Source organism: Lepidochelys kempii, chromosome 16 (assembly GCF_965140265.1).
Source record: "Lepidochelys kempii isolate rLepKem1 chromosome 16, rLepKem1.hap2, whole genome shotgun sequence".
Taxonomy (NCBI): Eukaryota; Metazoa; Chordata; order Testudines; family Cheloniidae; genus Lepidochelys; species Lepidochelys kempii.
Window position 1 is genome coordinate 26,435,126 of NC_133271.1, and position 27,639 is coordinate 26,462,764.

Sequence of the window (27,639 nt, forward strand, 5' to 3'; positions counted from 1 at the left end):
TTTCTGAACATATAAGACTTTTCATTTTGATTTAATGGTATATCAGCGTCAACTATTGCCTTCTTTGCTGGTACACACTTCCTGATGCCTACTGTGAATGGTGCCCATATTTACAACTGAGTAAGATGATTAATTACACCTTGTCAATCACGGTGCATGAAGACATAACACCACAGCAGACAATGAAGAAGATGCCTGAAGCTGCAATTACGTTTTAATTCATAGTTTATTGTATGTCCCGTATATTGCAGTCTAATAACCGTATGGGGCATCAAAAACATATGAGATATCAATCACTCTGCCCCCTGCTCTCTCATGTTTATATTATTCTACAGCCTTTAATTTGCCATAAATAGTTAGTTGTTTTCTGAGCTTTCTTCTATTTTTTCTTACCTTCAGTTTCCATTTATCTTTTATTCGCATTATCTTTATCCAACAGCTATTAAGTATGGATGCAAGTTTGCAGCTCACTTAAATTCTGTAACAGACAACCTGAAACCCAGCAATTAGCAAAGACAGCTTAGACTTGTGTCCCTTTGTTGAAGGAGGCGTTGAGTTCTTTTGTTCTGATTTAGTCACGGTAGCTGGGTAGAAGCTGGTACCTCATTATGTGGTTGGTCTGTTTAGCTGGTAGGTAGCAGATGGTACTGGAGATGACGTTACCAGAGAGAGGCAGGGTAGAGAAACTCAAGACCTGTGATTTGTTCACCTGTCACCTACTACAAAATACAGGTTAAGGGACTTTATTATTAGCTTCACTTTTTTTAAAAATGAATAATTTCCCATTTCAAAAGAGACCCTATTTGATTTTAAAAGATGATTTGTATTACAGTGATTTTTCCTCTGTTCATTATTCGAGAATATCCTGCTTTTTATTCTGAACAATGTAAATGTCATTCATATGTCAGTATGTACACTAGCAGCTTTGTGTTTACAATCTATTACTTTCCTTGTTGTATTCTAGTAGCAAGGGTTGGATGCCTTCTTGTGTTTGTATATCACTTAAGAAGATAATCAGAGATAGTAGCCTATGAACTGGATGTCACTGCCATACCTTTTCAATCATATCACTTCTGTTATTGTTTCCAGCCGCTAATTCAATATAATTATATGAAATATAATCTTTTAGAGATAATTAGCAATGTCTGAAGCCTGGCATTAAGTAGAAGAGGCTATGACCTGTTTCAGCTATAAATATATTTAGAACATGTGCAATAACTTCTGTATTATAGAATTAAACTTGTAGGAAGAAATCTAAGGAAAATACAGTATATAGATTCAGAACACATACAGCAAGCTACCTATGTAAAAGTAATGCAGTTGTGTTCCGTGACAAGACATAGTATTATGCAAACAGTACTGTGTGTAACTTTTTACCTGAGTTGTTTTCCCCCTGTACACTATTAAATGGAGGCAAACCACCCATCGTAGAGAATACTAGTGAGGTCTTGCATGTTGATTAGTTGAGAAGGGATAAATAAAGTGTGGAAAAGAGAAAAAGCCACACAGTCTGTTACTATCAACATGTATGGTGATTCGTCTGTCCATATACATTATAATAAAAATAATAATACATATATATATATAATGGAGTGAAAGAAACAACAGGAATATGAAAACACAAAATAAACTACAGATTGTCAAGAGAAATACTGTACAAATCTGATCATTCTGTTTCATTTTCTAATCAGAATTAAAATACCAGTTTCCGTTGTTTCCAAGCACTGATAACTTTGGCACATTCTCTGGATATATCCCACAGATGCCAGATTAGCCTGCGTTCTGCACGACTCCTCAAGGGCTCTTGAGGTTTTTCTATATAAATCTCTGTGAGGCATAATATGCTGACAACACCTTGTTCCTCACTCTGAGGTGAAAATGTATTTAACCAGTTGAAACTATTCAAAGGGAAAGGTAGCAGTGAGTAAAGTGTATTATAAAGATGTCAAGAAATACATAAAATCAAGAAAGAAATAAAAGGAATAATTCCAACTGTAGCTAAATGTAGCCTTCTTCACTTTATTACACCTGTAAGAGGCAGACCACTACTATTGCTAACAATAATAATGAAAGAATAAATAGTAGTAATAATTTTACTCCATCTGTAAGATGCCAACCACTACTGCTAATAATAAAAACATGTAATAAGTTTTACTCATAGGTCCCAAGTAAATTCTGGGATCTCATAAATAAATTAAGATTTACTTTCCAACCTAATCCCTTTGCTAACATAATTAAAACACTGATATTTGACCTCAGAACATTAAACCTTCCATGCCATCCATCTTCTTGGAGAATATTTAGAAATCTTGAAAGGTTTCCTGTTGCATTTCCTTCGTTTTTTTCTGGGGGATTCCTTGATGTCTTTGACTTAAATTGGGAAGAGGCTTCTCTGGCCTAGTTTTCTTAAAGTTAGCTTGGAAGTAAGAGAAGTGAGAAGGATCAGTTTGTGGGAGACTCCTTGAAGTTTAATGGCACCAATGACAATAGTCTAGCTATGACTATGTTTAAGAAGCAGGGTGAATAATGTTGGTTGCATTCAATGAATTTTAAATATTTCAGATCAGATGATCTGAGTGTAAACCCTTCCTTGGCCTCCTGAGCCTCCTGCCTTGGAGCAGTTCACTCTGATATATCCCGCTTGCAGCAGCCAGTGTAACAGATAAATCATTTAGTGTTGCCAGTTAGTTAATGTGAGTCTTCTTACCGATGCTGATCTGAGTTTGAGTGGCTGCTGTTTCTCTGCTCCAAGTACTCTCTCTTCTGGGTGCGCCGGGCAAGGCAGCACTGGATCTGCAGCAAAGAATAGGATCCCTGCCCGGTATCTGGGCCCCCACGTGCTCAGATGTTAGTGACCTAGAGGGACGGGTCTGAAGAGGATGGGAAGCATTATTTTTCTTTTTTTTGCAAAAGTGGGAAAATAGCAGCAAAGCCTCAACAGCATGAAAACTCCAGCTCTCCCCCCCCCCGCACCCCACCCTGGCCATGCCTCTCCCGTCTCCACTCCGCGCCTCCATCCCGAGCACACGCGGCCTGGGCCAGGAGCTTTGCAGCCAATGAGGGCGGGCCAGGACATGATGTCAGAGGGGCTGTAGAAAAGGCGCGGAGCCTTGCGCTGGGCTGGGACTGCAGAAGCGCCTCTCGCACTTCAAGGGATTGCGCCGAGCGGCAGCAGCTCCCCCCCCCCCGCCCCAATTACTCACGCGGCGCCGCCACAAACTTATGTTCCTGGGAACAGCAGGGCGCCACAGCCGCTCCTGGGGTGCACGGGCCAGGGGGCTGTGGGGAGACGGGGGCTGCAGAGCGCCCATCCCCACTGGTGGCCGTCCCACTCTTCACACCCCCCTCCCCCGGGTTTCCCTTTCCCAATGAGATCCAGGGGGTTGGGGGAGGAGCGGGGAAAGGAGCAAACTTTGCCCCGGAGCTGCGCCTGCTGCTAGCCCTCTGGACTGTGAGTGCCCAGCCTTGGCATCTGCCCCAGCTCCCCGCGGCAGCAGCCTGCTCCTCTCCGGCTGCTGCTCCCCTGCCCCCGGCGCTCTCCTCGTTGGCTCTGCACGGTGCAATGTAGGGGGTTGTCGTTATTTTCTCATTTATTTTGCACAGAAGATGGCTTAATTGTTTGTATTAAACCCCCAACCTGCCCAGCCTTCTGCCAGCTGGGCCAGCGCTGAGTGCCTGGGACTGCTCCGGGGGCGATGAGCCCTGCTCTGAAGAAGCCTCCTAGAGGGATGTGACGGGGCCACGCAACGGACTAGATCCAAGCCCTGAAGCCTGCAACACCAACAACCCTCCTGCCCCCTCCCCCCAACCGTCCCTGCCCCCTCACCCCCCTGAAGTCCTCGGATCGGAGCCTGCGCTGAGCTCCGGAGAGCTTGGCTGGGTGGCAAGTCCGGAGCCCGACGAGAGACGGGGCGGCCGTGCTAGATGCATGGGGGAGGGCTCCGGTTAATGCAAGTGCTGGGCTCCTGCAGGGACCCCGACAATTGTCAGCTGCAGCCGCAACTCGGGGCCTCCTCCTCCGCGATGCTTTTCCACAGCCTGTCCGGCTCAGAGATGCACGGGGTCATCGATGAGATGGACCGGAGAGCCAAGAGCGAAGCGCCAGCCATCAGCTCGGCTATAGACAGGGGAGAGACCGAAACGGTAGGAGGCGAGAGAGCGGGCGAGATACCCCCTCGACTCCCTAAAAATAACGAACCCCATAACGCCTTCCCTGAACAATAATAAATAGGGGGAAACGTAGGCAAGAATAATAACTAAGACGCCTAAATAGGAACAAAAAATAAGCATAAACGCACCTAAAAACTGAAATAAAATCGAGGGGCTATGCATGTATCCGATCATGATGGTTAATAATAACAATGACAGTATTGGAGGGATGAACTGAAAGGCACTGCCCTTGCGAGAACAGGAATAAAGCAGCCGCAGCCTTTTGGAAGAGCCCAGGAATTCCTCCTCCCTCCCTGCCCACAGCCTGTCTGGCCTTCTCCGAAAGTTTTTGGGAAGAGGGCGACATGTAGTTAACGTTTTGGTGAAGCCAGATTTAGGGAGAAGGGAAAGCACCCTGTCTGCAAAAGGAAAACCACAAGCACCAAAGGATCTCTGTCTCTCTGTTTTTCCCAGATGGGATGAATTCGTTGAGACAGTCACTACTACGCGTCTAGTTGCAATGTTACAATCCGTTATTATTGCTACTACCGCCACTGCTATCCTAATAATAACAAATATAATCTGCTCTCGCTACATTGCGACAAACGTAGAAGACGAATTTTAATTATTACGAACGAAGACACAAATTTTTCCCTTCTAAAATATTTTTCAAGGGCTCATTTTGTATTTGGTGATTTATAATATTTATGTATTCTTACGTTTATGTAGTGGAATAGTTACTGCTAAATAAAATAATGTATTCCTTCTAAATGACGCTAACTAACTTAAAATCAAACGAAGAGATTTTCAATTCCTTCAACATTTGGAGGTCTCCTCTTTTTTTTATTAAATAGGAATGAGAACTCTTGCTCGGCAAAAAGATCCGTATTTAGGTCAAATACCCCTCTTCCTATAGAGCTGATATGGCCATGTGCACGAGAAAAGCCTTCCGAATTTGTTTTTAAGTTTCTCCATGTTGTATTATTTTTGTCAGCATTGTGTAGAAAATAACTGCCAATTAGTATGGTTAAGGCTGAAATAACGGCTATAAAGAGAGCCTTCCTCCTGGTTTATGCCCTAAATATTTTTAGTTTTCTTTTGAAAAGTTTGATTTCTTTTTCCCCTGCAGGTAAACAGTGTTTGAATTAGACAATTGGTTTCTCTTGGCATAATTGTTATGACATTTATATATGTAAGCCACCGTGTGTGTGTGTGTGTGTATGTAAAAGTAAAATATTATAAACAGTGGCTTAGACTATTAACTTCTTAAGCACCATTCTTGGGTCCCCAAATATTCATGTCACTGGAAGGACAAAGCAGAAAAATACTGTTTTATTTAAACTGGCTTTACAGGAAGCTGCTTTTGCTTGTAAAACGATCACTAATCAGGGTTCGGTTAACTCTTTAAAGACATAAACAGTGGAGCTGTGTGGACAGCAGACCATACATTGCTATACTTTCATATAAATCTAAATTCAAAGACTGGAGTCACTGAAATATAGGCATTTGGGCTATTCACAAAGGATTTATGTGGCTTGTACAAGTGTAGTTGGGCTACTGGATAGTTCTAGTATATTTTGAGACATTCTCTTCATTATCTCTCTATTCTCTTGTTCCCCTTTTAGCTGTCTTCTTTCTTTTTGCATTGCGCACCAGTTTAAGATGCTGAAGGGGGAAAATTATATCAGTCAAATCTGTTTTTTTTCCACAATAAGTAAATGTCTAGGGAGGTTTAGGTGCCATGTGCATAGCAAAAGAAGAGGGAAATGTACAAAAGCCAGTTGCAAGGTCGGCCATAAATAGTGCTTCGCATTTTATCTTGAATATTATTTTAGGATCCAGGATAAAACAAATAAGGATGTTTTCCTATTGGTTTCAATGGTTTCCACCATTATTTTCTCACTGCTTAGTGGAAGTTGGTTAGTTGCTTTTTTTTTTAAGGAAGTTTCGATTTGGGTTGTGATCTGATACTAAACTATTAAATTATATAGGGGGTTACATTTCGTTTATTGCTTCCAGCTTTATCCTGGTATAACGTAAAATGCTAAAATAACCTAAAATGCTCTGCTCCGGGTTCTTTCCCCTGTTTTCTGGATTGCACATTTCAGACGATGTGGTGGTTTGGATAAAGCGTTCTACGCTTTGAATTTAGTAATGTTCCTCTCCTCCGCAGCTCTGTTGACTCATCTGTGTAGTGCTTTGGGCTGGAATGCATTTTGTTTGGAATCAATTTGCAGAGAGCTCTTTCCATAACTCTGTAAGTGCCAGGATCTGTAATTCATCATATATATATATATATATATATATATATACACACACACACACATATATATATACACACTCAGCCTTTACTATACACTCTCCGTGTCGCCACTATGTAAATATTCAGGTATAGATATCTCAAATTAACTGTCTGCAATCTGCCCTGCTGTATGATTATTGTGACTGTTAGTTTGCACTGCAGCACCCTTTTCGTTTGCTCTGGGGCTGGCCGATCCAGTCCATATAGACCATTTATTAGATTTAACCCGGATGGCCTTCCCCCTCACCCTGTAATATGTCCTTCTCGCATCCTATCCCCTCTGCCAACAACCACGTCCCTTCGCTTGGGATAGGGGGCAGATATTTTAAGCCTTGGAAATCTTAAGGAAACTTCACTTTCCCAGGGCAGGAGAAGCAGGTCAGGATGGCAGGGGCTGGACTCCTCGGAGCCCCCTTTTCCCTGGTCTCTCTATTAAGCCACCTGGAGTGGAAGAGGAGAAGCCCAGCCCTGATGGTAACTGGGCTAGGGGGAGGGGGGGTTAGTGGTGCAGGAGGGTTTCTCCCTCTGTCACTAACTGTCTGCAATTGTTTTCCCCCCAGCAGACCATGCCTTCCATCAGCAGTGACCGGGCTGCCCTGTGCGCCGGCTGCGGGGGAAAGATCTCCGACCGTTATTACCTCCTGGCAGTGGATAAACAGTGGCACATGCGCTGCCTGAAGTGCTGTGAATGTAAACTCAACCTGGAGTCCGAGCTCACATGCTTCAGTAAGGACGGCAGCATCTACTGCAAGGAGGATTATTACAGGTAAGGACTGCCCCTCCCCCAGTGCAGGGAGCGAGGGAGGGCTCTGATACCCCCCCCCCACCAAATCCAACCCCACTGCAAACTGCAGAAGAGGGGTACTGGGCAGACCCTCCCGGCGGGGCAGGCTATGGGCTCCCTGAGCGTCTCCATCCAGAGGGGGGGTAATGAGGTAGGCAAGACAGGCTGCAGGCTTCGGGGGGAATGGGCCAATATCTGGGCACGAAACCCACTCAGCGAAGCTGCCAGCAAGGCGGGCTGGGGACACGTGCCCCCTCCCTCGGTGCCCTGCACGCTTTGCGGCAAAACGAAACAACTGAGGAGAAATACAGCTTCGCTTTCTTCTCAACCCTTGGCAATTAATATTAAGATAATAGTAATCATGACAATGAATTAACGCACCTCCAGTATGACTTTAAATGCACACAGGGCCCCCCCTCCCCCAGGTAAAGGGGGTATGGCATTGAGCCCCAGCTGCAGGGAGCCAGCCTTGGAGAAGGGTCTAAGGAGCGTCGCCAGCCAGGGTGGACGGAGTGGCAGGCTCTGGGAATAACTTGGTTCCGTTTTCAAAGAAGGGCGGGAAATGTTAGTTGCGAGGATATTTCTCCATTTAGTACGCGGGGTTTCCGTGAAGAAGCTGTGATGGTGCCGGGCGATTCGAGCTGGAAAATGCCGAATTTCTCCCCTGGCACCCAAGCTGAGGGTCAGACCCAGTTCCCGTCCTGTTGGCTCGGGTCTCCCGAGCAGCCCCAGCAGAAGAGGTTCCCTGTTGCCCCACGGCCCGGGGGGCGAGCGGGGTTCGCTGCATTGTCTCTGCAGAAGTGAGGCGGGGTGGCAGGCTGAGTGTAAAGTACGGTTGTTGCTCGATGGGAAGCAGAAATGGATGCCCAGCGAACCAGAGCCCTCATGAGCCAGGCAGAGGTGCCCCCCGGGACTGGCCTGGCAGAGCCATAGCTGGTTTTACGGCTTTCCACGGCTTGAATGTCTTAAGAGTTTAGGGCACTGGAAGACAAAGGCCACGTTGCAAACTTTACTGCCTTGTTCACCGATCCTTGCTCATCCAGGGGCCGGGGTCTGGAGCCCAGCCTGCTCTGAATAAAGCCTTCTGGCCGGAGAAGAGAAACATCTTTAAGCTTTTACCGGCGAATGGCAGAGGGGGGTAGTGAGGAGATCCGTGATTAAAAAGGGGAATTGCGGTTCTCATTTGTTTCCTGTCGCGGTTCTGTTTTGCAGGAGGTTTTCGGTGCAGCGATGTGCGAGGTGTCACTTGGGGATCTCCGCCTCCGAAATGGTCATGAGGGCCAGGGATTTGGTATATCACTTAAACTGCTTTACTTGCACCACCTGCAACAAGATGCTGACCACCGGCGACCACTTTGGCATGAAGGACAATCTGGTGTACTGCCGCCTCCACTTCGAGACTCTCATCCAGGGGGAGTACCAGGTGCATTTCAATCACTCGGATGTAGCCGCTGGGAAGGGCCCAGCCCTGGGAGCGGGCTCTGCCAATACTTTGGGACTGCCTTATTACAACGGCGTGGGGACTGTCCAGAAGGGGCGACCCAGGAAAAGGAAGAGCCCAGGGCCTGGGGCAGATTTGGCAGCTTACAATGCAGGTAAGAGACCCCTCCCCGCCAAGAATAATGCTGATGGTTTGTTTCTGTTCCCCTTTAAGGGGGTTTCTCCTTATTTTAGCTTAAATTGGTAATAATAGTTTAGCTGCAGCATAATTATTGAGATCAAGTGCTGTCAAACTGCAATTACAGAAGCTATGTTAGCATTTTTCACTTCAGTTGGAAATAAAATGTTTTGAAGCAAGGTCATCTGGTTAAGGGGGGGGGGAAGGGAGACGAGTGTAGCTTGAAATAAAATCTGGAAACCAGATATTGTAAATTAGCACTTCAGAGAGCTGTGAATTTCCTTTAGTAGTTAGTTCTTAAAGGCTGCTGTTGGGTGAATTATTCTGCCACTGCTGAGTTCTTGCACCAAAGACTTTGGTAAAGAGGAGGGTAAAAAACAAAACAAAACACATCAACATGGTGATGTCACTGAGAACTGAACAGGAAGGAAGATGGGGCTGTGCTGGAACTCTGGTGTGGGGGTACAGCGTTTTTATGTTTAGGCACATGGGTAGCGCAATCTGGTGGTCTGAGGAATTGTCTTTAGAAAGCAGGTGTTTGCAGGCAAGCCCTGGACTGTTTGCCCGGTGACCAGTTTGACTGGAGTTTTGTTCATCAACTGTGAATTATAGAAGTCTCAAAGAACTAAAAAATCACTATTCTGACCATGTACTAGCCTCAAGTTACAACTCCCCTGCTCCAAATTTGAGATCAGCAGCAAGGACAAGGGGTCGCAGGAACAGACCTGGGTCCCGGGACAAGCTTGTGTCTTTGCAAAAACCCCTGGCTCTCCAGTTCTTTAAATTTCAATAGCTAATATCCCAGATTGTTTCCCTTCACCTCAGTGTTGTAATTTTACAGGCAGAGGCATTCTAATTGGCTGCCCAACCTATCAAAGAAAATTCTTTCTTTCCTTTACTCTTCCTATAATGTATATTTGTGGCCTGTATATAACAGAAATGTTAAAATTATTTTATCTTCCTGTTTTTGTGGATCCAGGATGAGATAGAAAAGGGTTTGTGCAGAGGAAAAGATTTAGATCTCAGTTCTATTAGAAGTGTTTCCAGCAGATGTGTTGGGAACACGGTTTTCTCTGGACACAAATCTCTGGAAACTCTGAGATCAAGTGTCCAACAGATGTTTGTAAAACAGGGGAGACACTGAAGAAGAGTCAGCATTTGCCAGTTTTTTCAGTAGTGCTGCCCCTCTTTCGCAGCCCTTGAATCCTTCAGTCCTGCTTGGCAGACTGTAATTCTGTCTGGTCTGACGTTCATACATGACCTGGGAGTGGGGGTGTGGTGCAGTTTTGCCTTGAACTTTTTGGGGAGATGGGACCCTCAGGCAAACGTACGGGTTGCTGCTGTTTGTTGCAAACTCCCTCTCTCGTAAATCTCTGGAATATGCTGCTCTGGGCAGCGCTTTACTTTCTACTACTCAATATTAGAAAAATAGAAGAAATAAATCAAGAAAAACTTGTGTATGGCAGCGCAGTGTATGGCTTTGTGAAAATCTCATCTGCTAGAGATCTCGCAGCCCTGTAGATTGTGCGCTTTTTGAAAATCGGGGGCAGGGGGAGTGGAGGATGCGGCTAAGGCTGCGCCTATTTTGCGCGCAACTTGGATGGGAACAATGGGGATGGATGTGCAAAAATTACTTGTTTGGCCTGAAAATAACGAGGAGGAAAGGCGCAACTTTAACTGGCAAACAGGTTTCAGGAACTGTTTGCCACTTGGAATTTGTTTAACCGATTGCTGTATAATTTGGAAAATGTACACAAGTCAATGGGCGTGCCATTGGAGAGATTTGGGAAGGAAAAGTCCTTCTATGCTTTGAAAAGTGTATATGGCGTTTTCCTCAGATTCATTCCGAGCTTTAAAATATATAGAAAACACGAGTTTCACGTTTAAAATGGTATCCTTTTAGGAGGTATAAGCCTAAATTGTCCTTCCGCTGTCTCCCTATGTAGGGCAGATATTCAGATTCAGAGGACCAGTAAACCGAACCGTCAGCATCTGTCCTGGATAGGTGCGCAGCCTGAAAAAGCATTATAGCTCCTTGGCTTCTTAAACTCACCACTTTTATTTGCAATTATTTTTTATTCCTTTTCAAAATAATTACTCTCCGGTTTTTATTTTATTTTTTATTTCTGCGTTGATTGTGAAACTGCAGATTAAACAACCTTCCCTGGGAAGGCTTTATCTTCTTTTGCTAAACAATTTTATGATTAAAACAAAATCTCTTAACTGAAGTGACTATAAAGGAAGTAGATTCTGGAAATCTACCCATTTTGTCCTTTGCTTTAAAATGAAACAAGTAACGGATTGCAAAGTGTACGACTTCGCAAGTTTTAAAAGAAAACGTGTTTTAACGTGTGTGTGTGACTGCTTTCCACTTTGAGAGATGCACTAGAAATGAACAATATTTGTCATCCCCTCTTTCTTTTTCTTGCCAATTGGGGTTTGTGTATACTACATCGCATTCTTTTAAAAATAAAACCACACACATGAATTTGGGGAGGAGAGGGGAGAGACACCTAAAACCTGATCGCAGTTTAGAAATAAACTATTTGGTAAACTGCAGTTATTTCATCTGTAGCATAAATTGGATTGACTCTTTTTTCCACTCAAACAAGACCCAGTTTGCAGGGGGGTGGAATGGTTGAAGGATTTTAGATGTGGATAGAGCCTGACAAGTGGAAAATAGCTTAGAAGGAAGCCGGAACTTCAAAAAGATTTTTTTCCCTTTCTTTTTCTTCTTCTTCTTTTCCTTTTTTTTCCTGGTAAGTGGTAAGAGTTGCTCCTATGATCATAATTTTTTCTATCACTTGTTGGAATGGAGTTTGAGAGGGTTTTTAGGTCAGTAAATCAATGGCTGAAAGCTTGCTGAACCCAGGAGCACCTGTAAAGAATTCTGAATAAAATACTCCCTTTGTGAATTGGACCCCGAACCTCCCACAGCCTGGAATATTTTATTCATTCATATCTAGTCTCCCTTTAACGTGAAGACACTGAAATATCCTTAGAAATGATAGATGTACTGTGCATACCAAGGGCCCCACAGACTGATAAAATGCACAATCTTTGCGAAGAGCAGAGTCCCACATTAAGAAATATTTTCTTCCTTTACTAGCTGGACTCTGGAGGATATAAAGTCTATCAATAGGAAGGTGGTTAAATATATAGCGCAGACATAAATCTCGGGTTGGGGAAACAATGGGAGAGGACAGCTATTCCTGAGAAAGGTGTGCACATGTGAAAAAGTTTTTTTTTCTTTTCTGTTTGTTTTGTTAGTAATGTAAAACGGAAAAGGCTTTTGAGCTAGGTTAAAGCGGTAACTGTTATCCCTAGATTCGCTTTGGTTGGACTTCCGCAGCGCTAGAGTTCGTTTATTTCCTTTCACTATCGAACAAGCATTAAAATAATAAATGTAGAGATTGCGAGGTGTTTTGATGAATCCAGGCAACAACGAAAGAGTCTTTTGCTCTTACCTCCCTGTCCCCCCTACCTCAATCCCCAACAAGATTCGGGGGAGTTAGGAGTGTCTCTGGCGCTGGCTCTCTCTGTTATCAACCAAAAGTTTCACTGGAAAGACAAATAAACCAGCAAACAAATAAAATAAAAAGCATGTAAAGTTTTTGAATAATTTGTTCGATCTCTTTTATTCTAATTTCTCCCATCGCTTTTCTTCCCTCTGCACAAAAATCAAACCACAACTGACAAATTAAAGAAAGATTTCTCCCAGCCACTGAAATGACAAAGCCTGACAAACTGGAGATTCTCAAGCGCGAACGTTTTCCAGGAGGTTAGTGAGAAAAAACACACTCTCCTCCCCGGCGGATGGGCTTCGTACGCTCAGGCTTGGCTTGGGGTTATTTTTAAAGTATTTTGTTTATTGTATTTAGTCCGAAAAAAGTCCGTCAAATACGTAACTGCAGGTACAACTTTGGGGAGCCTGCGTTGCTGGGGCTAGCACCTGGGACACGATCCCTGAAGCGGGCCCTTCCAACGGGAGATTACAGCTACGGACGAGGAATCTCCCCCAGGGACCCCAAAGGGGGCTGGGGACCTGCTGCGCGCTTCCTGGAGAGCCAGGGCGCGGCTTGCGCGCCCGGCTCCCGCTGAATTGCGCCTATTTCCCAAGGAGGCCTCTTAGGAGTGGAACGGGACCAAACCCAATGTGGTCCCAGCAAAGAGGGAACTAATGGGGATTTCCCTCCTGCGCTGCTACCCGGGGACCTGGGGAAGGCTGGGCGGCCCGGCCGGAGGCTGCTTGTGCGCACACCGGGGCCAGGGCTAGGTGGGAGGAGAGTGTGAGGGGATAGATGGGGACAGAGGGAGGTCAGCGCTGGAAGGGGAGGGGAGACGCTGCAGGGACTCTGCTTTGCTTCCAGCCCATGACCCCGGCCCGGGCAGCCCCAGCCTGGCCCTAAGCGGGCGGCGCGGCGCTGGACTTGGAGGGAGGCTGGCCGCGGTAATCACCAGCGCAGGGAATTACTGAGCGCTCGCACCAGCAATTTAGCTTCATTCAGTTGGCTTAATTGAGAGGAAAAACCCTTCCCGAGCCAGCCCCTCCAGGAGGCGGGCCCGGACACCGCCCCAGCCGCAGCCCCCACAGGGGGCTCAAATCCCCCTTTCCTCCCTGCTGGGGCACCCCTTGCACACACGTACACCGGGAGCCCTGATCAACCCCTCACTCCCTCCTCTTGCAGACCATGGCCCCTCTCCCAGAGAAACTTCCCCTGCTGTAGGCCTGTCCCTTCTGGGCCCTCCTCCGGACCCCTTTGTTCTCTCCTCTCCCCCCATTTTAGGCCTGTCCCCTCTGCTCCTCCCTCTCTTTCCCCCAACATACAGCTAGTCCGGCAGCTACTCCGATTTTGAGCCTCTTTCTCCCCCTAGAGGAGTCACACAGGTTGCAATTCACTGGGGTTTGCACCGAGACCTCACGAGGTGCCCTTTGGTTCTGGTAAGAGGAGAGATAAGATCCCTTCCCTGCTCTTGCATCTGCCACTGTCCTGTTCACAACTCTGCTTCTGAGGTCTAGGGAGGGATCCTGGGATTGTTTCGCTTCACAGTGAGACTGTGAAGGAATGTGAACCAGACAGAGCCCTGAGCTTTCTTTCTAGCTGGCAGGTTGCGGGAGGGATACAAAGTTCGCTCCACTCTTTGTAATCTCCCCTGCCCCCAAGACAGCTCCTGTCTCCTGTGTTCCCAAAAGCTCTGCTTGAGATTTCAAGGCTGAGGAAGAAGCTCCTGGGTCCCCTACTCTGAAACCTCACAGATGTGGTCTCCCCCTACTCCGTGCACACAGACGTGGGGAGGGACACACACTCCCTGTGCCAAGTGCCCCAGATTCCTCCTCCCGAGCACAGAAGTTGGATCCAAATCCCCCTTTTTTGTTCCAGTTGCTATTAAGGACCCAAGAGTCCGTCCCCCACTCTGGTGTAGGTGAGAGATCCAACCCACTCCATGTCCCAGGTGATATGAGTCAGTGGAGGATTCGCATCTTTTTACCCCCCACAAGGATACAAAACCCTTCCACAGACCTACCTCAGACAACAAACAGTGCGGCTGCTGCTCTCCCTTCCTGGTCTTCCAGGTGGGAAAAGCGGCAGGTCACTAAGCCACTGAGAGGGGAGAGCTGATGCCTCCACCACATGTCTCTTATCTCATCATTCTCTTGACACCAAAATTTGGTTTGCTTTTTCCTTTTGGTGTTTAACGTGTCAAACATTATCTGCAAAAGTAAAGAGGAAATTTCCTCAAAGGAAGTGCTTCTGCCCCTTGCATCCAGCAGCACATTGAACATTAGTGCAAGGTTTGTTTTGAACCCCAGCTGGTGGGATCTAAGCACCAGGGTGGCATAGGAAAGATCTTTCTGTGTTTCCTTCTTCAAATATAGTTTATAATAACAATACCTTCTTTCTTTGTTCCCTGTCATCCTTGTACCAGGCAGTTTGCTGCATTAATATGTGGAGTACATTCTGTTCCTTAGCACCAAATTCCAATGTTTTTGGCATAGATCATCAGGCTCAAATAGCTGGCAAAACTGCCTGAGCTGGTTTAATGGGGGGAGTGTAGGACTAGTCATTACTCAGAGTGGCCAGCCAGAGATTCATAGGGAGGGGGATATGATGGCCAGCATGAATGTGGTTCGGTGGCTGGTGGAGGTGCTGAGAGGGAGGGCACAGTGGATAGCTTGGGCTAAGTGTGCATTCTGGGAGCTAAAAAGGGACTCAGTGCCCATCTGGGTTTCTTTGATCCCCAAAGTGGGAACCAAGCACTAGTCTCATTCATTTAAGGCTTTCCCATTTGACTGGCATTTCACTGAATTCCATTTCTGAACTTGTCTCATGGCAGGAAGCCCTCAGCTTGCAGTTGAGAGGAAACCTGGAATTTGGATTGTCTAACAAATCCTCTGTGAGATACACAGGGAGGGCACACAAAGAACAGGAGCAAAAGTGTCTAAAAAGGAGATGGGGTGCATAGGGAGTATCTACAGGATTATTTCTTTGCACTGAGGTATTCTATAGGAGACCCCCTGCTCTCCCCATCCCCATGAAAATTCCCCTCTGCCCACTGAGTATCTTTTTACCCACACCCTGGGAGGGAATCCAGATTCTGGGCCCACTGAGTATCTTTTTACCCACACCCTGGGAGGGAATCCAGATTCTGGGAGAGTCATGTATAATTTTTGGCCGAATACAATAGACTGATTTAAAGATGGAATCCTAAGTACCACACCCCAATATGAATGGCTATTGGCACTAATCAGAAATGTCTATCTCAGGCTAAGCATCACGGGGGGTATCCATCCAGCTGGCATAACAAGAGTAAGCAACAGCCACCCCCATGCACTTCTAACTTCTGTTGTGCCATTTCCTTTTTTTTAAAGGAGACAATAGTTCTGCAGGCCCCAAATGGGACATTTTTGTTTTTATTTTGTTTGGGGACTGGGTGAGTAGGGAGAAGAGGTAGGGAAGTAAATGATGAGAAACAAGTTATAATACACATGGGATATTTTCAAAGAGCAAATGATTCAGTGTCTAACTGAGGCTTGAAGGCAAGCTGGGATTTTGTTCTGAGAGGATTTAGAATTGCTATTATTTATATTGGACCACAAACATACATAGCTTTTTACAGAACATGTTAAAAAACAGGGTCCTCAGTCTCACGCTGTCTGCAATCCTGGGGTTTGCTCCACTGGAGAGTGCAGAGCCCATATCATGCAATGAAAGGAAAACAGGTTTTGGTTCTTCAGAAAATAATTTGATGTTTTTCATAATCAGTCACTGACTTGTCACCTCTGGGAGATTAGAAAAGATTTAGGATGATGCTCATGGGTCTTTTCCATCTCTAATTTCTATGAGTGAATTTCTACAATTCTGTGAGTGAATATCTTTAAACAACAATAATAAATAATGTATTATGTTACCTTTTTTCATAGCACCCATTTCCCTGAGCAATATAATTTTAAATAATCTTCTTCCCACCATTATTTGAGGAGGAGAATGTAACTATGAGGGAGACTGAAGTACAAAGGGTGACTCCATGTTTGGCAACCAGACTTCAGTACCCAACGAAGCCAGAAGAAGATTCTAAAGTGTTCCATTCAGCTTAATAAGTGCAGCATTCTGCTGTCTCCTTTTGTGTCTCCTTTTCCCTCAAATTCAGGTGCTGTCAGTTTTTCCATGAGAAAATCAAATTTAAAACTCAGCAGAAAAAATGCCCCTCATTGCTGAAACTTGGCATGAGGTTAGCCTGGAAAGGATTTATATATATGGCTAGTTATTTAAATTATAGGAGTCTAAAAAACACTGAGAGAAGTTTTGAGGTTTCGGATGCTTTTTACATGTCTGTGAGACAAACCTGCCTTTGTTTTTCAAACTGAAATTTTTCAAGCCTTATTCCATAATGTGTCCTGGGCTTTAAAAGTCTGAAATGCTGAAGTTTTCAAAGCAATCACTGTACCTGCTGTACCTGCTGACTAATTGTACCTGCTGACTAATTGCTTTCTATAATGTTTGAATATATTTATTATTATTGGTACAAAAGACACACATGCATATTATGAACATTTTGTTAAATTTGTTTCCACACCGGATTTTTAAAGTTTGTATTTATTCTATGGAACTGAACAGCTCCAATTTGATAAATAAACTGTATTTGAAATAAGGCCATAGCTATCTGCTACATTACATTGTATTGGATCAGTAATGATGGACTATTTTAAAAACCTGTGTGTAGATGTTTGGACAGCTGGATCAATAATTCACATTTTATGGCTCCCAAGATACATATTTATCTGTTTTTTTTGAGCCATTTTGGTAGAGTGGATGAATAATTATCAAGGGAGAGTATAAAATGAAGATTACAGGGATTTTTTCCCTGTTTTAACACAAAACTTTTTAAAAAAACTGAAAAAGGGGATTGCGGGTACCTGAGCACAGAGGGGTGAATTAATGACAAAACATCAGAACAGATTTCCAGGCGTATCACTGAATTTTCTTGTGGGTTTAGTCTTGATCCTTAATGTTATTTTAAGAGGATTTTTTGTGGTTTACTGTATGCATGTATAAAATCAAAATAATACCTTTGGCTTATGAGAATATTTTGCTTGGCGTGCAACTTTTAGTGCTATTTGGTAATTATCGTAATGTTCCTTTGCTCCTAAACATTCTTTGCAAGACTTGTTACTGATTTTTCCAGATCTATCCGGCAGCCTTGTTAAATGATCTCAAATGGATACGTGGAAAATTGATTCTTTGAACCACTATTTTTAAAGAGATTTTGTTTTTAATGAAATATAAATATACAGAGAATAGTTTTTAAAATGTATATTTTTGATTTGGCGCACTACTGACAAATTTAAACAGGCTTATTTCTTTAACTAGTCAAATTATAGTTGTAATTTTCTGTCTGTACACACAAACTTTACTCCTTTAACAGTGTTTTATTTAATGGTCTCTCTTGTATTCTACAGGGTTTAGCTTGATGGAGGAAATAATTATAATTTTAACTAGTCTGTTCCATCAAGATTTAAGTGGACTCTATTTAGCAGCTGTCTGTGTACAGTACAATGCAATTTATCGTGATACAAAGTGCATTAAAACACTTTACAGAGTTGAGGACAGCTACTGTCCTACAGACAGAAAGTCATGGAATGGATGTGTGGAGATGGAGAAAAGAAAAAAGGAAAGAGACCTGACATTTTAAAAGCAGTAAAGATGCAGGTGAGGATTCTTGCAGATTAGTTATTGTAAGGGAAGAATAGAAGGATGCAGGAATGGAGGGGAAGGCAAGTAGGGTTTCTATCATTACAACACATGCCATAGTATGTTCTTTTAATTGCTGCACTCAGATGATTTGCAAACAATGCTGGTCACAGAGTGATGGATTTACACAACCATTTCCTTCTTGTCTTTAGCTTTAAGTTGCAATGAGAACGATGGTGACCACCTGGATAGAGACCAGCAATACCCCAGTAATCAAAAAACAAAGCGCATGAGGACATCATTCAAACACCACCAGTTGCGGACAATGAAGTCTTATTTTGCTATTAACCACAATCCTGATGCCAAGGACTTGAAACAGCTAGCTCAGAAAACTGGCCTAACCAAAAGAGTTCTTCAGGTAAGAAGAGCAAAGGCTTCTGCCTTTAGCAGTAAATAAAATATCAATCTCAGGTTTGACAAACCTCAGTTGAAACACCGTGGATAATACCTCCACATATTGCTAATGTCCAAATTTTTCTTATTTGTTAGTACCCTCTGTGATGCGTAAAGTAATCCCAGAGAGTATGAGAAAAGCCATTTCTTTACAGCCTAGCAGAGGAATATATCTTGGGCTCTAATTTTTAGAGCACAGTTGTGTAAATTAGGTGCCTTGCTTATTTTTATCAAACAGTTAGTTACATCTGCCAGGCATTTTTCCTGCAGTATTCTTTTAAGGAGAGGTGAATGATTTTAGCTATCATATTCCTTTTCTAGGTAAATAACAGTATAGGAGTTTAGAAGTCACTATGAATGAATAATTGCATAAAAAATTAAACAGAAATATTGATCTATTTTGTCAGTCAGGACAGATCGGACATCTTGGCTTTGTAGCTGAAGTGAATAATAGATAGATTTTTCAAAGATTAAAACATGTTAATTTCTCATTCATTTTTAAAGACATTTTTCCATTGAATGCTGGATTTTTCTTGACCCAAAGGCACTTGTTCCCTCTGAATATTTATGGGGTGCAAAAGGTGGGAAAGTTGGATCCTTCAGCTCCATCTAAATCTATACTCTGTGCTACACCAAATTGGATTTAGTGGGCTCTTCTCCAAAATGACTTTTGAGCCAGAGGTAAATTTGGGAATTCTGGAGCTCTAGATCCTCCTTCTGAAATAGTGTAAACAAAAGCCTGTGTGGAGTTTGTGGGGAAATGGGTCGGAGCCTTTCTCGGAACCAAATGAGGCACAGTGACAAAACCTGGCAGGGAACGATGGGGAAACGCTAGCACCTTGGCAAGTTCACAGTGAAATGGGGAAGGGGTGGAGAAAGCAGTGCTAAGAGAAAAGATAAGTTCGCTGGAGTCAGCCTCGATCTTGTGGTGATAGGTGAATAGAGAGAAAAAGGAGTGGAGGTTGGGGTTCCTCTGGAAAAAAGCTGTAATGACAAAATTACCGTGACTCCTTCTCTTGCACATCTTTCCTGCTGTTTGACATTGCTTGTTTTTATGGCCCTACCTCAGCGCAGTGGGACAGATACCTACTCTGCTAGTGTTTGCACTTATTAATGCCTGAATCGGTGCCTCTTGCAGCAGCTGCTCCCATATGTGCCTGACAAGAAAGGATTTTCTGCATGTTTCCATGTTCCTTCTGCTACTTCCTCTCTTCCGTTTTCTTCCTGTTTCTCTGGCTTCTCTTTTCCTTTTCTCTTTTCTTCTTTTCCCCCCACACTTTGATTCACTTTAATCATCTCCTCTCTATTCCTTGTACTTCACCTATCACAGAGCTCTCTGAATGCCTTCCCATAGTGCATCTAGCAACGTGAGTCACATATGCCATTCTTGTCTCTTTCTCTCACCATCTTTCTGTTCTCTCATCCCATCCCTGCTGAATCAACCTTAGCATTCATCCCTCTCCATTGTTTTCTCTACTCATGCTCTGCCCTTCAATTTTTTCCCACTTTATTCTTCCCATTCCTTCCTTCCCTTTTACACCCTAGTTCTCTCACTCCAACGCTCTTACGCTGTGAATGCCACCACTTCAACATCCCTCTGTCATTGGTTCTTTGCCCTTGGTCTATTCTTTCCACCCCTGTCTTGCACACTTAACCACTGAAATTTCTGGGTGCTGAATGCTTGCCCTTCTTTTCATCCTGTCCAGCCCCCTGCAGTTCCACTCAGCTTCTTTATGAGCTTGCTAATGTTATTGGAGAATCAGTCATCTTGCTCCCACAGTGGCATAGGTGGTTTGCTTTGCTGGCAGCACTGTGGGAGGTGGACAATAAGGAGGAGAGGACTGGACCTGTAGGACCATGGGAAATAGTGGAGTAGTGTTTCAAGAAAGGGATTCAGAGTGACACTTTGCCTAATACAGCCATGCTTATGGCCTCTTCTGCCAGTGGTGGAATTGCTCTAATCCACCTTTCCAAGCTATATGTTGGAAATGAATGTGGGCTATGATGTGGGCACTTTCTTTTTGGCTTGCATAGATCAGAGTTTTAGAGCCTCTGTGTCCAATTTGCACTTTAACTAACCAGTGAGAGGAAGCAAGCTAGATTTCTGTGGCCATGGAGATGATTTTCAAACTTGAAAGTTTACTTACAGTAATTGCAAGGTGGCTCCTTGCTCGGGAAGTCTCGTCATGCTTGTTAGCTCCTGGCACAGTGCTGTTCATTAATTCTTTTAAATTGAAGAGTTTGATATCCAGTCCATGTCATTTATTGAACTCAAAGCCATTCATTAATACTACTGAGCTATACCATGCAACATCAGATTTCATCGATCTTCCGTACCGAAGACACACAGACTCTCAGACATACATGGACATGTTCCAGTAGTATTAAATTCCAAACATTGCCCGTGTTATTGCCAGGCATGTCTGTAAACTTACCTTCTTTTCTGCAAGATTAGGTCTATGCTGATTTGGCCAGGGACAATGTTTTTGCCTTCAACATCTTTCTCTTTCTTTATACGTAATTTTTAATAGAAACTCTATATAAGCCTGCATATAGTTGATGAACAGAGAAGTAGCTGTCTCTAAGCCTTGTGGCACTTGTAATGAAACTGGTGAGCTTCCTAAGCATACACAGGTTAGTTTCCAGTGTACCAGGAGTTGGCCATAGTCCTTTTACTGTATGGACATCAGTCCCATGACTACATATCATGGGTGGGTATGCTGATCGACAAGTGGAATATTTGGCCAGATTCTTCAGGGTCTGTGATGTCACACTTGGAAGACCTGACTTTGAGCTTGGCTCAGTCTGTAGTGAGTCATCAATCATCCATGGCCAGCAGTAGTGGGTAGGGGAACGTGTATATACTACTCTCTAAATGATTGTTCCTGATGCACAGACTATTTCCCAGAAGTATCTAAATCAGAATTATGTTAAACTTTTTTCCATAAATTTCCGCTATTTCTGTTTGTTTTTATTTATTTTTTAACCTTTTGATCTACAAGTTCATTCACATACCTAATGCATGTCACAGTGAGAACATGTGAATGAGTTGATTGGAATTAAACAACTTTTCTTTAGGTTCATTCCCCAGCAAATGAGAAGAGGGAGGAAAACCCCACAGCTTTTTGCATCTAACACCTTCTGCAGGTGGTATGAGGAAAGGGGGCTCTCAGGAGGAAATTTTGATAAATGGCACAATATGTTCCTTTTTAGGGCCTAGATTCTGACCTTTGTTGCATAGTGCAGAAGGGGAAGGGGAGAAGATAGAAAAGGATTCTTTCCTCCCTGCAAGTAGCAGGGTAAGATCCTTCATAGAGACTAAAGAGTGCTAGAGGAGGAGTGGCAAATGAGCTGGCCCATGCCATCTATAACCTCAAGGAGATGTAATCTGCTTGGTAGAGGTCTGTCCAGATACCTCCTCTCTTCCCAATAGCTTAGAATGCATGCTATTCTGAGGAGCAGCAAGCAACTTGTTGCAGTAGCCCACCCTGTTCTATGCTGCTGTCCCAGGTAAGAACAGGATTTTGCCCTTAATATTCAGGATCTCTTTAACACACCGTCAAGATGATATGACAAAGAAAGTGATATGGGAATGTATGCAGAGAGGCTAAGTGACTTGTTCAAGGAAATCTGTGGAAAGCAGGGACTTAAACGTAGGTCTCCCTAGCCTAGTGCCCCAACCACTGGACAATCCTGCCTAGCTGTCCATCCATAGCTATTCAATACCATTAACTCAAATATAGAAGTATTATTTGTGGTTAAGCGTATAGCTGGTTCTATTTTTCAGTGGTAGTTTTAGTTCATGTAGTTCAGACCTTTAATTATGCATTTGAACAAAGAGACATTAAACATTTCCCACATTGTTGTGATTTCATTTATTTATTTATTTATGCCTAAATACTGAAGACCAGATTCCTGATTATCTAACTGGTGTGAGATGAGCCCTTCTGGAACTGTTATGTGCAGTTGTGTTATTGTTTCCTTGTGTTAATGTAGCCCTGTTATTGGTACAGGGTCTGAACCTGCAAAGTGGGCTTAAAACAGTACCACCGCTGTGCTGAGTGGAGAATTCTGCCTTGGTAGCCTTTTTACATCCTATCTGCAGAGATATAAATGATGACACATAGTGCAAGGCAAGCCCACATTACCAACAGCTCACACAAACAATAGTTTTGCTTCTCTCAATTTCCTTGAATAAAAACATTGGCTGAAAATATTTCACATCGTAAATCTACTCCACAGACTTGGATACAATTTGTTGGGGGTAGCTGTTTGAGGCTATTCTTTTCTGACACAAGGCTAAATATTTTTCAGAATCTCAGTACAGTCAACATCTAGAAGCTTTTTAAGTAGCAATATTAGTACTCGTCATTGTGCATCCCTAATGCATATTATAAGCATTAACCAGTTAACCCTACAACACCCTGTAGAGGGAGGGAGTTAGGAATTATCCCCGTTTTTAGACAGCACCTATAAGATGTTGGGGTATATTTTACCCATAATGCTAATAGGAATGAATCATAATAAAGGGAAAATGCACCCTGTCAAAATCTTTCCATGTGTATGCAGCTCCCATTGGTAGCATTCCCAGGTAGTTGCATGAGCAGCTGAAGGTAGGATTTGATTAAGAGTGTTTCATGACTTTGGAAGATGGAAGGAAATACATACAAACTAAGAGGCTTGACCCTCTCTCTTTTCCAAATCACTAACTTATATACAAAATTAGACATTTAGAGACACTAGTGGGTTTTTTAGCAGCATCATCCATTGGGCTTTAGGAGTAGGGTGGAAGATCAAAGTAGTTCTAATGTCTTTAGAAATGTTATAATTTGTTTTAACCAGCACATTACTTCATGTTTAGAAACTGAAATTTTGCTAGCATGAGGGGCTTGGCCCTCTTCTGTATGTGCAAGTATGTCTCTCGCAAATATCAGGATGAAGTCAGGCGATGACGTGCACTTGATCGAAACTAGTGAAATGGTGACTTTGGCTGTTTTATTTTCATTATAAAATGGCTGAGTTATTCAGCCTTGACAGGGCTATTCTTTAAACTTTTGATTACCTTTGTTTCCTGCTGTTAAAGGGACATTGTCAGATTACTTATATTTGAAAATAAAAATTCCCATACTGGTACTACAAATAATGTATATTATTTAAAATGAAAAAACCCATACAAATTTAAAAATTCCCAGTGTACTTTTCATCATTTCTGATGGCTGTTTTTTACATACTCTCAGCTTGAATAATTAAAATAGACTAATCTGTTTCACCTTTATTCTTTGCACACATGGTTCATGGTCCTTCAGCTGGAATCACTCAGACAGACCCTCACACTCTTTACAGAGCCCTACAGCTCTGCCTGCATGGATCTAATTGCAGAATCAGGGCCTGGGAACGGCAGACATTGCAGGTGAAGGTTTAAGCCAAAACCCTCTTTCCATTGTTTTTGCCCAGTACTGAACACATCACTGGCACTTAACAACTAAATAATAATAATACATCTGACATCTTTAAGGAACCCTAAAAAAGTTAATGCTAATAATAATTTTTTGGGATATTTTTTTTCTGATTGTAATATACCAAACCTATGCATGGAGCCTAAACTACTTGACAGTGTCCCTTTAAACAAGGGGAATGCCAACATTAAATATTAAAAACACTAAGATGCACAAGCAAGGGCACCAATGGACATAGACTACCCTTGGTCTACGTGTACCACTCTAGAAAACATTAGTAGGAGTTGCACATGAGGATAAAGGGAATTTTTTCATGTTCAAGCTGCCCGTCTGTTCTTAACCCCACTCCTTGGAGTTCAAACCTAAACCCCTCTTCACATGGATTTCCCCCTCTTTCCCTGAAGAACGGAGAGTCTGCATCAGCACCCCCTTTTTCCCTGGGCCCCACAGAGGGTGTTTGGTTCTGGGGATCCATACGTGGGAAATAGATTGGCCAGGGGAGGGAATGGAAGGCTGGGGCACATGCATCATCACAGGAGTGTGTTATCTTTACACCTCACTCTCCTCCTCTGTGTGGTGGGGATTCCACTCAAAGGGGATTCCCAGGGCTGCCCAAGTTGCAGCAGGACCATACTGTTAGGGAGTTGCGGGGACACACAAGACTTCTGTGTGGATGGCTCTGTCTTCCTTCTGGACCCCTGGGCTCTGCACACCCCCTCTTTCACAACAGACCATCTTGCAGAAAGTTGTGATAGGACACCCTTACCGATATCTCCTTTCTCTTAGCCCCCTTCTGTGAGACTTCCTGCAGAAAGAACGATAAGGCCCTCTGCACCTAGACTGACAGGGACTGATGCTGCTCACTTTGAAATAAGTCAGTGTGAGCTCAGTGAGAGCAGGACAGAGTCAGTTAAAGGTGATAAAACACAATGACTTGAGACCCTGTGGTACCTAAATAGTCGGGCTTCACTTTGTAAGATCAGAGCCAGGCGATATATTATCCCAGTAATGTCTGAGTGTCTGGTATTAAAAGGTCGGTATCTGCCTGCATCAGCGTGAGCACAGGACTTTTAATGCCATTTTAAAATTTAATAGAGATATGTCTCTGTACCTGGATTTGATAGAAATATTCTTGGGGTTTAATATATTTGTACTGATATTTAATTTGAGATAAACTAGCAGAGTATTTTATTTTAAAACTAACCCTTTAGGAATGGGACAGACACTATTACCTTTGGAGAGAAGCCTCAGCAATTTAGCCTTAGGAAATGAACTTTGCCGCTTTTGTCTCTCGGTCATCGACAGAAAGATAGTAGCTAGACAATACAGGAGATAAATATAGTTCTAGCTACATACAGATAAATACACTTTTTGCACATTGATTTTGTTGCTTCTAAAATTATGTTTTAGTACAATACAGATTGTTTTGTATACCTTCATAACAAGAATGAGAAAACACCTTACAGAGAGGCTGGGGTGGGGAGTGAAGCCAAAACACTTTTGGGGTGGAGAGAGGAAGGCTTCATGGAGAAAGAGTGGCAAATCTTTTAGAGCGAGGGGAAAGTTCTGCTACCTCTGGAGCTGTAGAGGAGCTGTTTGGGGCGAGGGGAAGGGCAGGATGCCATGCACAGGCTCTACATCCTTTGCAGTGCACGATGGGAGGAGGGATGGAGGACCAAAAAATGGCTGGCACTGCTGGATCTAAGATTATACACACTGTCTCATCCGTTCCGCTCCCATCCTGACAAATACTTCTCAGGAGCTGGGGGTAGGCGCAAGAACCACAGCGGCTACTGAAGCCCTAAGACGGTTTTCTCCATTGCCTGGAAAGCAAGATTCCTCTCCTCCATCCCCAGTCCTCTTCATATCCCAGTGCACAGTCTGTTTACTTAGAGAAATGTGGGAAAGCCAGACAGAAATGCTTTACATGCTAAGCAGAGAATACTTCACACAACTGGACATACAACCTGTGGAGTTACTGTAGCAAAGTGAGCTGTTCCACTGATATGCAGTCAATACAAGAATACACCTAATTGAGACTGTATTGAATTTGTGTCTTTTGCTTTTTTTAAAAAATGCTGTTTTTTAAATGCTACCCTATTATATTAAATTATTTCAGGTTTGGTTTCAAAACGCCCGAGCCAAATTCAGACGGAACCTCTTACGTCAAGAAAACACAGGGGTGGATAAGACTTCAGATTCCACACTCCAAGCAGGAACTCCATCAGGACCCGCCTCAGAAATATCCAACGCCTCCATGAGTCCATCCAGCACTCCCACTACCTTAACAGACTTGACTAACCCTACCATGCCTACTGTGACATCTGTCTTGACGTCAGTACCCGGAAGTCTTGAGGTTCATGAATCTCGAAGTCCTTCACAGACAACTCTCACAAATCTTTTCTGATGACTCTTTCTCAATAATTTCTTTAAAAAAGAAATTATTCTTAGTTAAATTCCAAGAGTATTTTAATAGAGGCTTTGAGCAACTGACTAACCACACTTAGGATCTCTCCTGAAAACAGAAGGAAATGTATTGTTCTGATATTACAGATTATGGACTGAGGAATAACTTGGAAGATCTATCTGCAACACAACATTTGTGTAACTGTACAGTTTTGTGGACTGAGTAAGGGAAACAGCAATTAATTTAAGTTGGCTAAAGCTTCTGTAATTTTCAAAGACTGCCATGTGCCTTATATACTGTTTTATCTACGTACTTTGGATTACATGTCCATTTTTCTCTTTTTCTCTCTGTATATTTATAACAAGGGCAAAAATGTTACAAGAGTTTGTTACTTTGAATAGTCCTATGCCCTTCATTGGTTGCTTTGTTGTTTTAGAATTTTAAGGTGAAAGTCTGTTTGAATATCAGAATTTGTAAAATCTAACCAGTAATAAAACCACTTGTGGAAACTACTTGGTAACAGCTGCAGTTACATTTAGCATTAATTTCACAGTGCAGGTAGGCTGACTGTATTTAAATTGATTAGAAAATTGCACATCAAATACAGTATCTGCTTAGAGTAAACTCTAAATACGATACACATCTGCCTCCTGATTCCTAAATATATAGGTGAAAAATCAAATTTGTATAACAGGGTCTAGATATTTTCGTTATAGAGAAATAAATAATTGTTAGTTGAAACTAAAATTGTTATTGAATGTTAAAATTTACACAAACATACTGCTTAATTTTGTTGCTGAAACTCAATTTAACTTCAGTTAACATTGAAAAGGAAACAAATACTGCTTTTATGCAACCAACGGCGTCTGTCCTATTTTATGGAGAGGGCAAGCCAGGCATTTGAAAGCAGTGTGGCCATGATCAACCTATTTCTGAGACAGACACAGGGTAATGTTGTCCCCTAAAAACAAAGAAAAAGTATTTGTTAGATTAATTTAAAACATTGGCAGATAACATTGAGACAAAACTATGTTTCCCAAACATATATGGCCTTTTTTAATGGTTTGAAGGTATAAAAAAGCAGGTAAGAATATATTGTTATGGATACTAATAAAAATGGCTATTCCTTAAACCATAATGGACCTGTTCAATTTAATTTAATTCCTTCTCCAGTTGTGAGATCTGTGCTCTTCTGAATATCATTTGTGCTGTGAGCTCTTTCTCCCTTTTTTTTGAAAGATAGTCTTTCATTCTTTAAGGAAAAAATAAGTATACCTCA

General features: G+C 43.0%; 1 protein-coding gene across 1 annotated transcript; it reads left to right on the forward strand.

Moving 5' to 3' along the window:
* Positions 1-3,924: 3,924 nt before the first annotated feature.
* Positions 3,925-26,865, forward strand: LHX2 (LIM homeobox 2). The gene is made up of 5 exons (XM_073314248.1): positions 3,925-4,143; positions 7,012-7,217; positions 8,448-8,830; positions 18,257-18,462; positions 26,073-26,865. Exons 1-5 carry the CDS (start codon positions 3,925-3,927, stop codon positions 26,358-26,360), a joined length of 1,302 nt encoding a protein of 433 aa, XP_073170349.1. The 3' UTR covers positions 26,361-26,865.
* Positions 26,866-27,639: the final 774 nt, after the last annotated feature.

Bases quoted from the DNA above. Each gene is read 5' to 3' on its own strand.
- LHX2 (XM_073314248.1), top strand. From the start codon at position 3,925: ATGCATGGGGGAGGGCTCCGGTTAATGCAAGTGCTGGGCTCCTGCAGG. The intron at 4,144-7,011 runs GTAGGAGGCGAG...TTTTCCCCCCAG, and splicing joins ACAGGGGAGAGACCGAAACG to CAGACCATGCCTTCCATCAG. The intron at 7,218-8,447 runs GTAAGGACTGCC...TCTGTTTTGCAG, and splicing joins TGCAAGGAGGATTATTACAG to GAGGTTTTCGGTGCAGCGAT.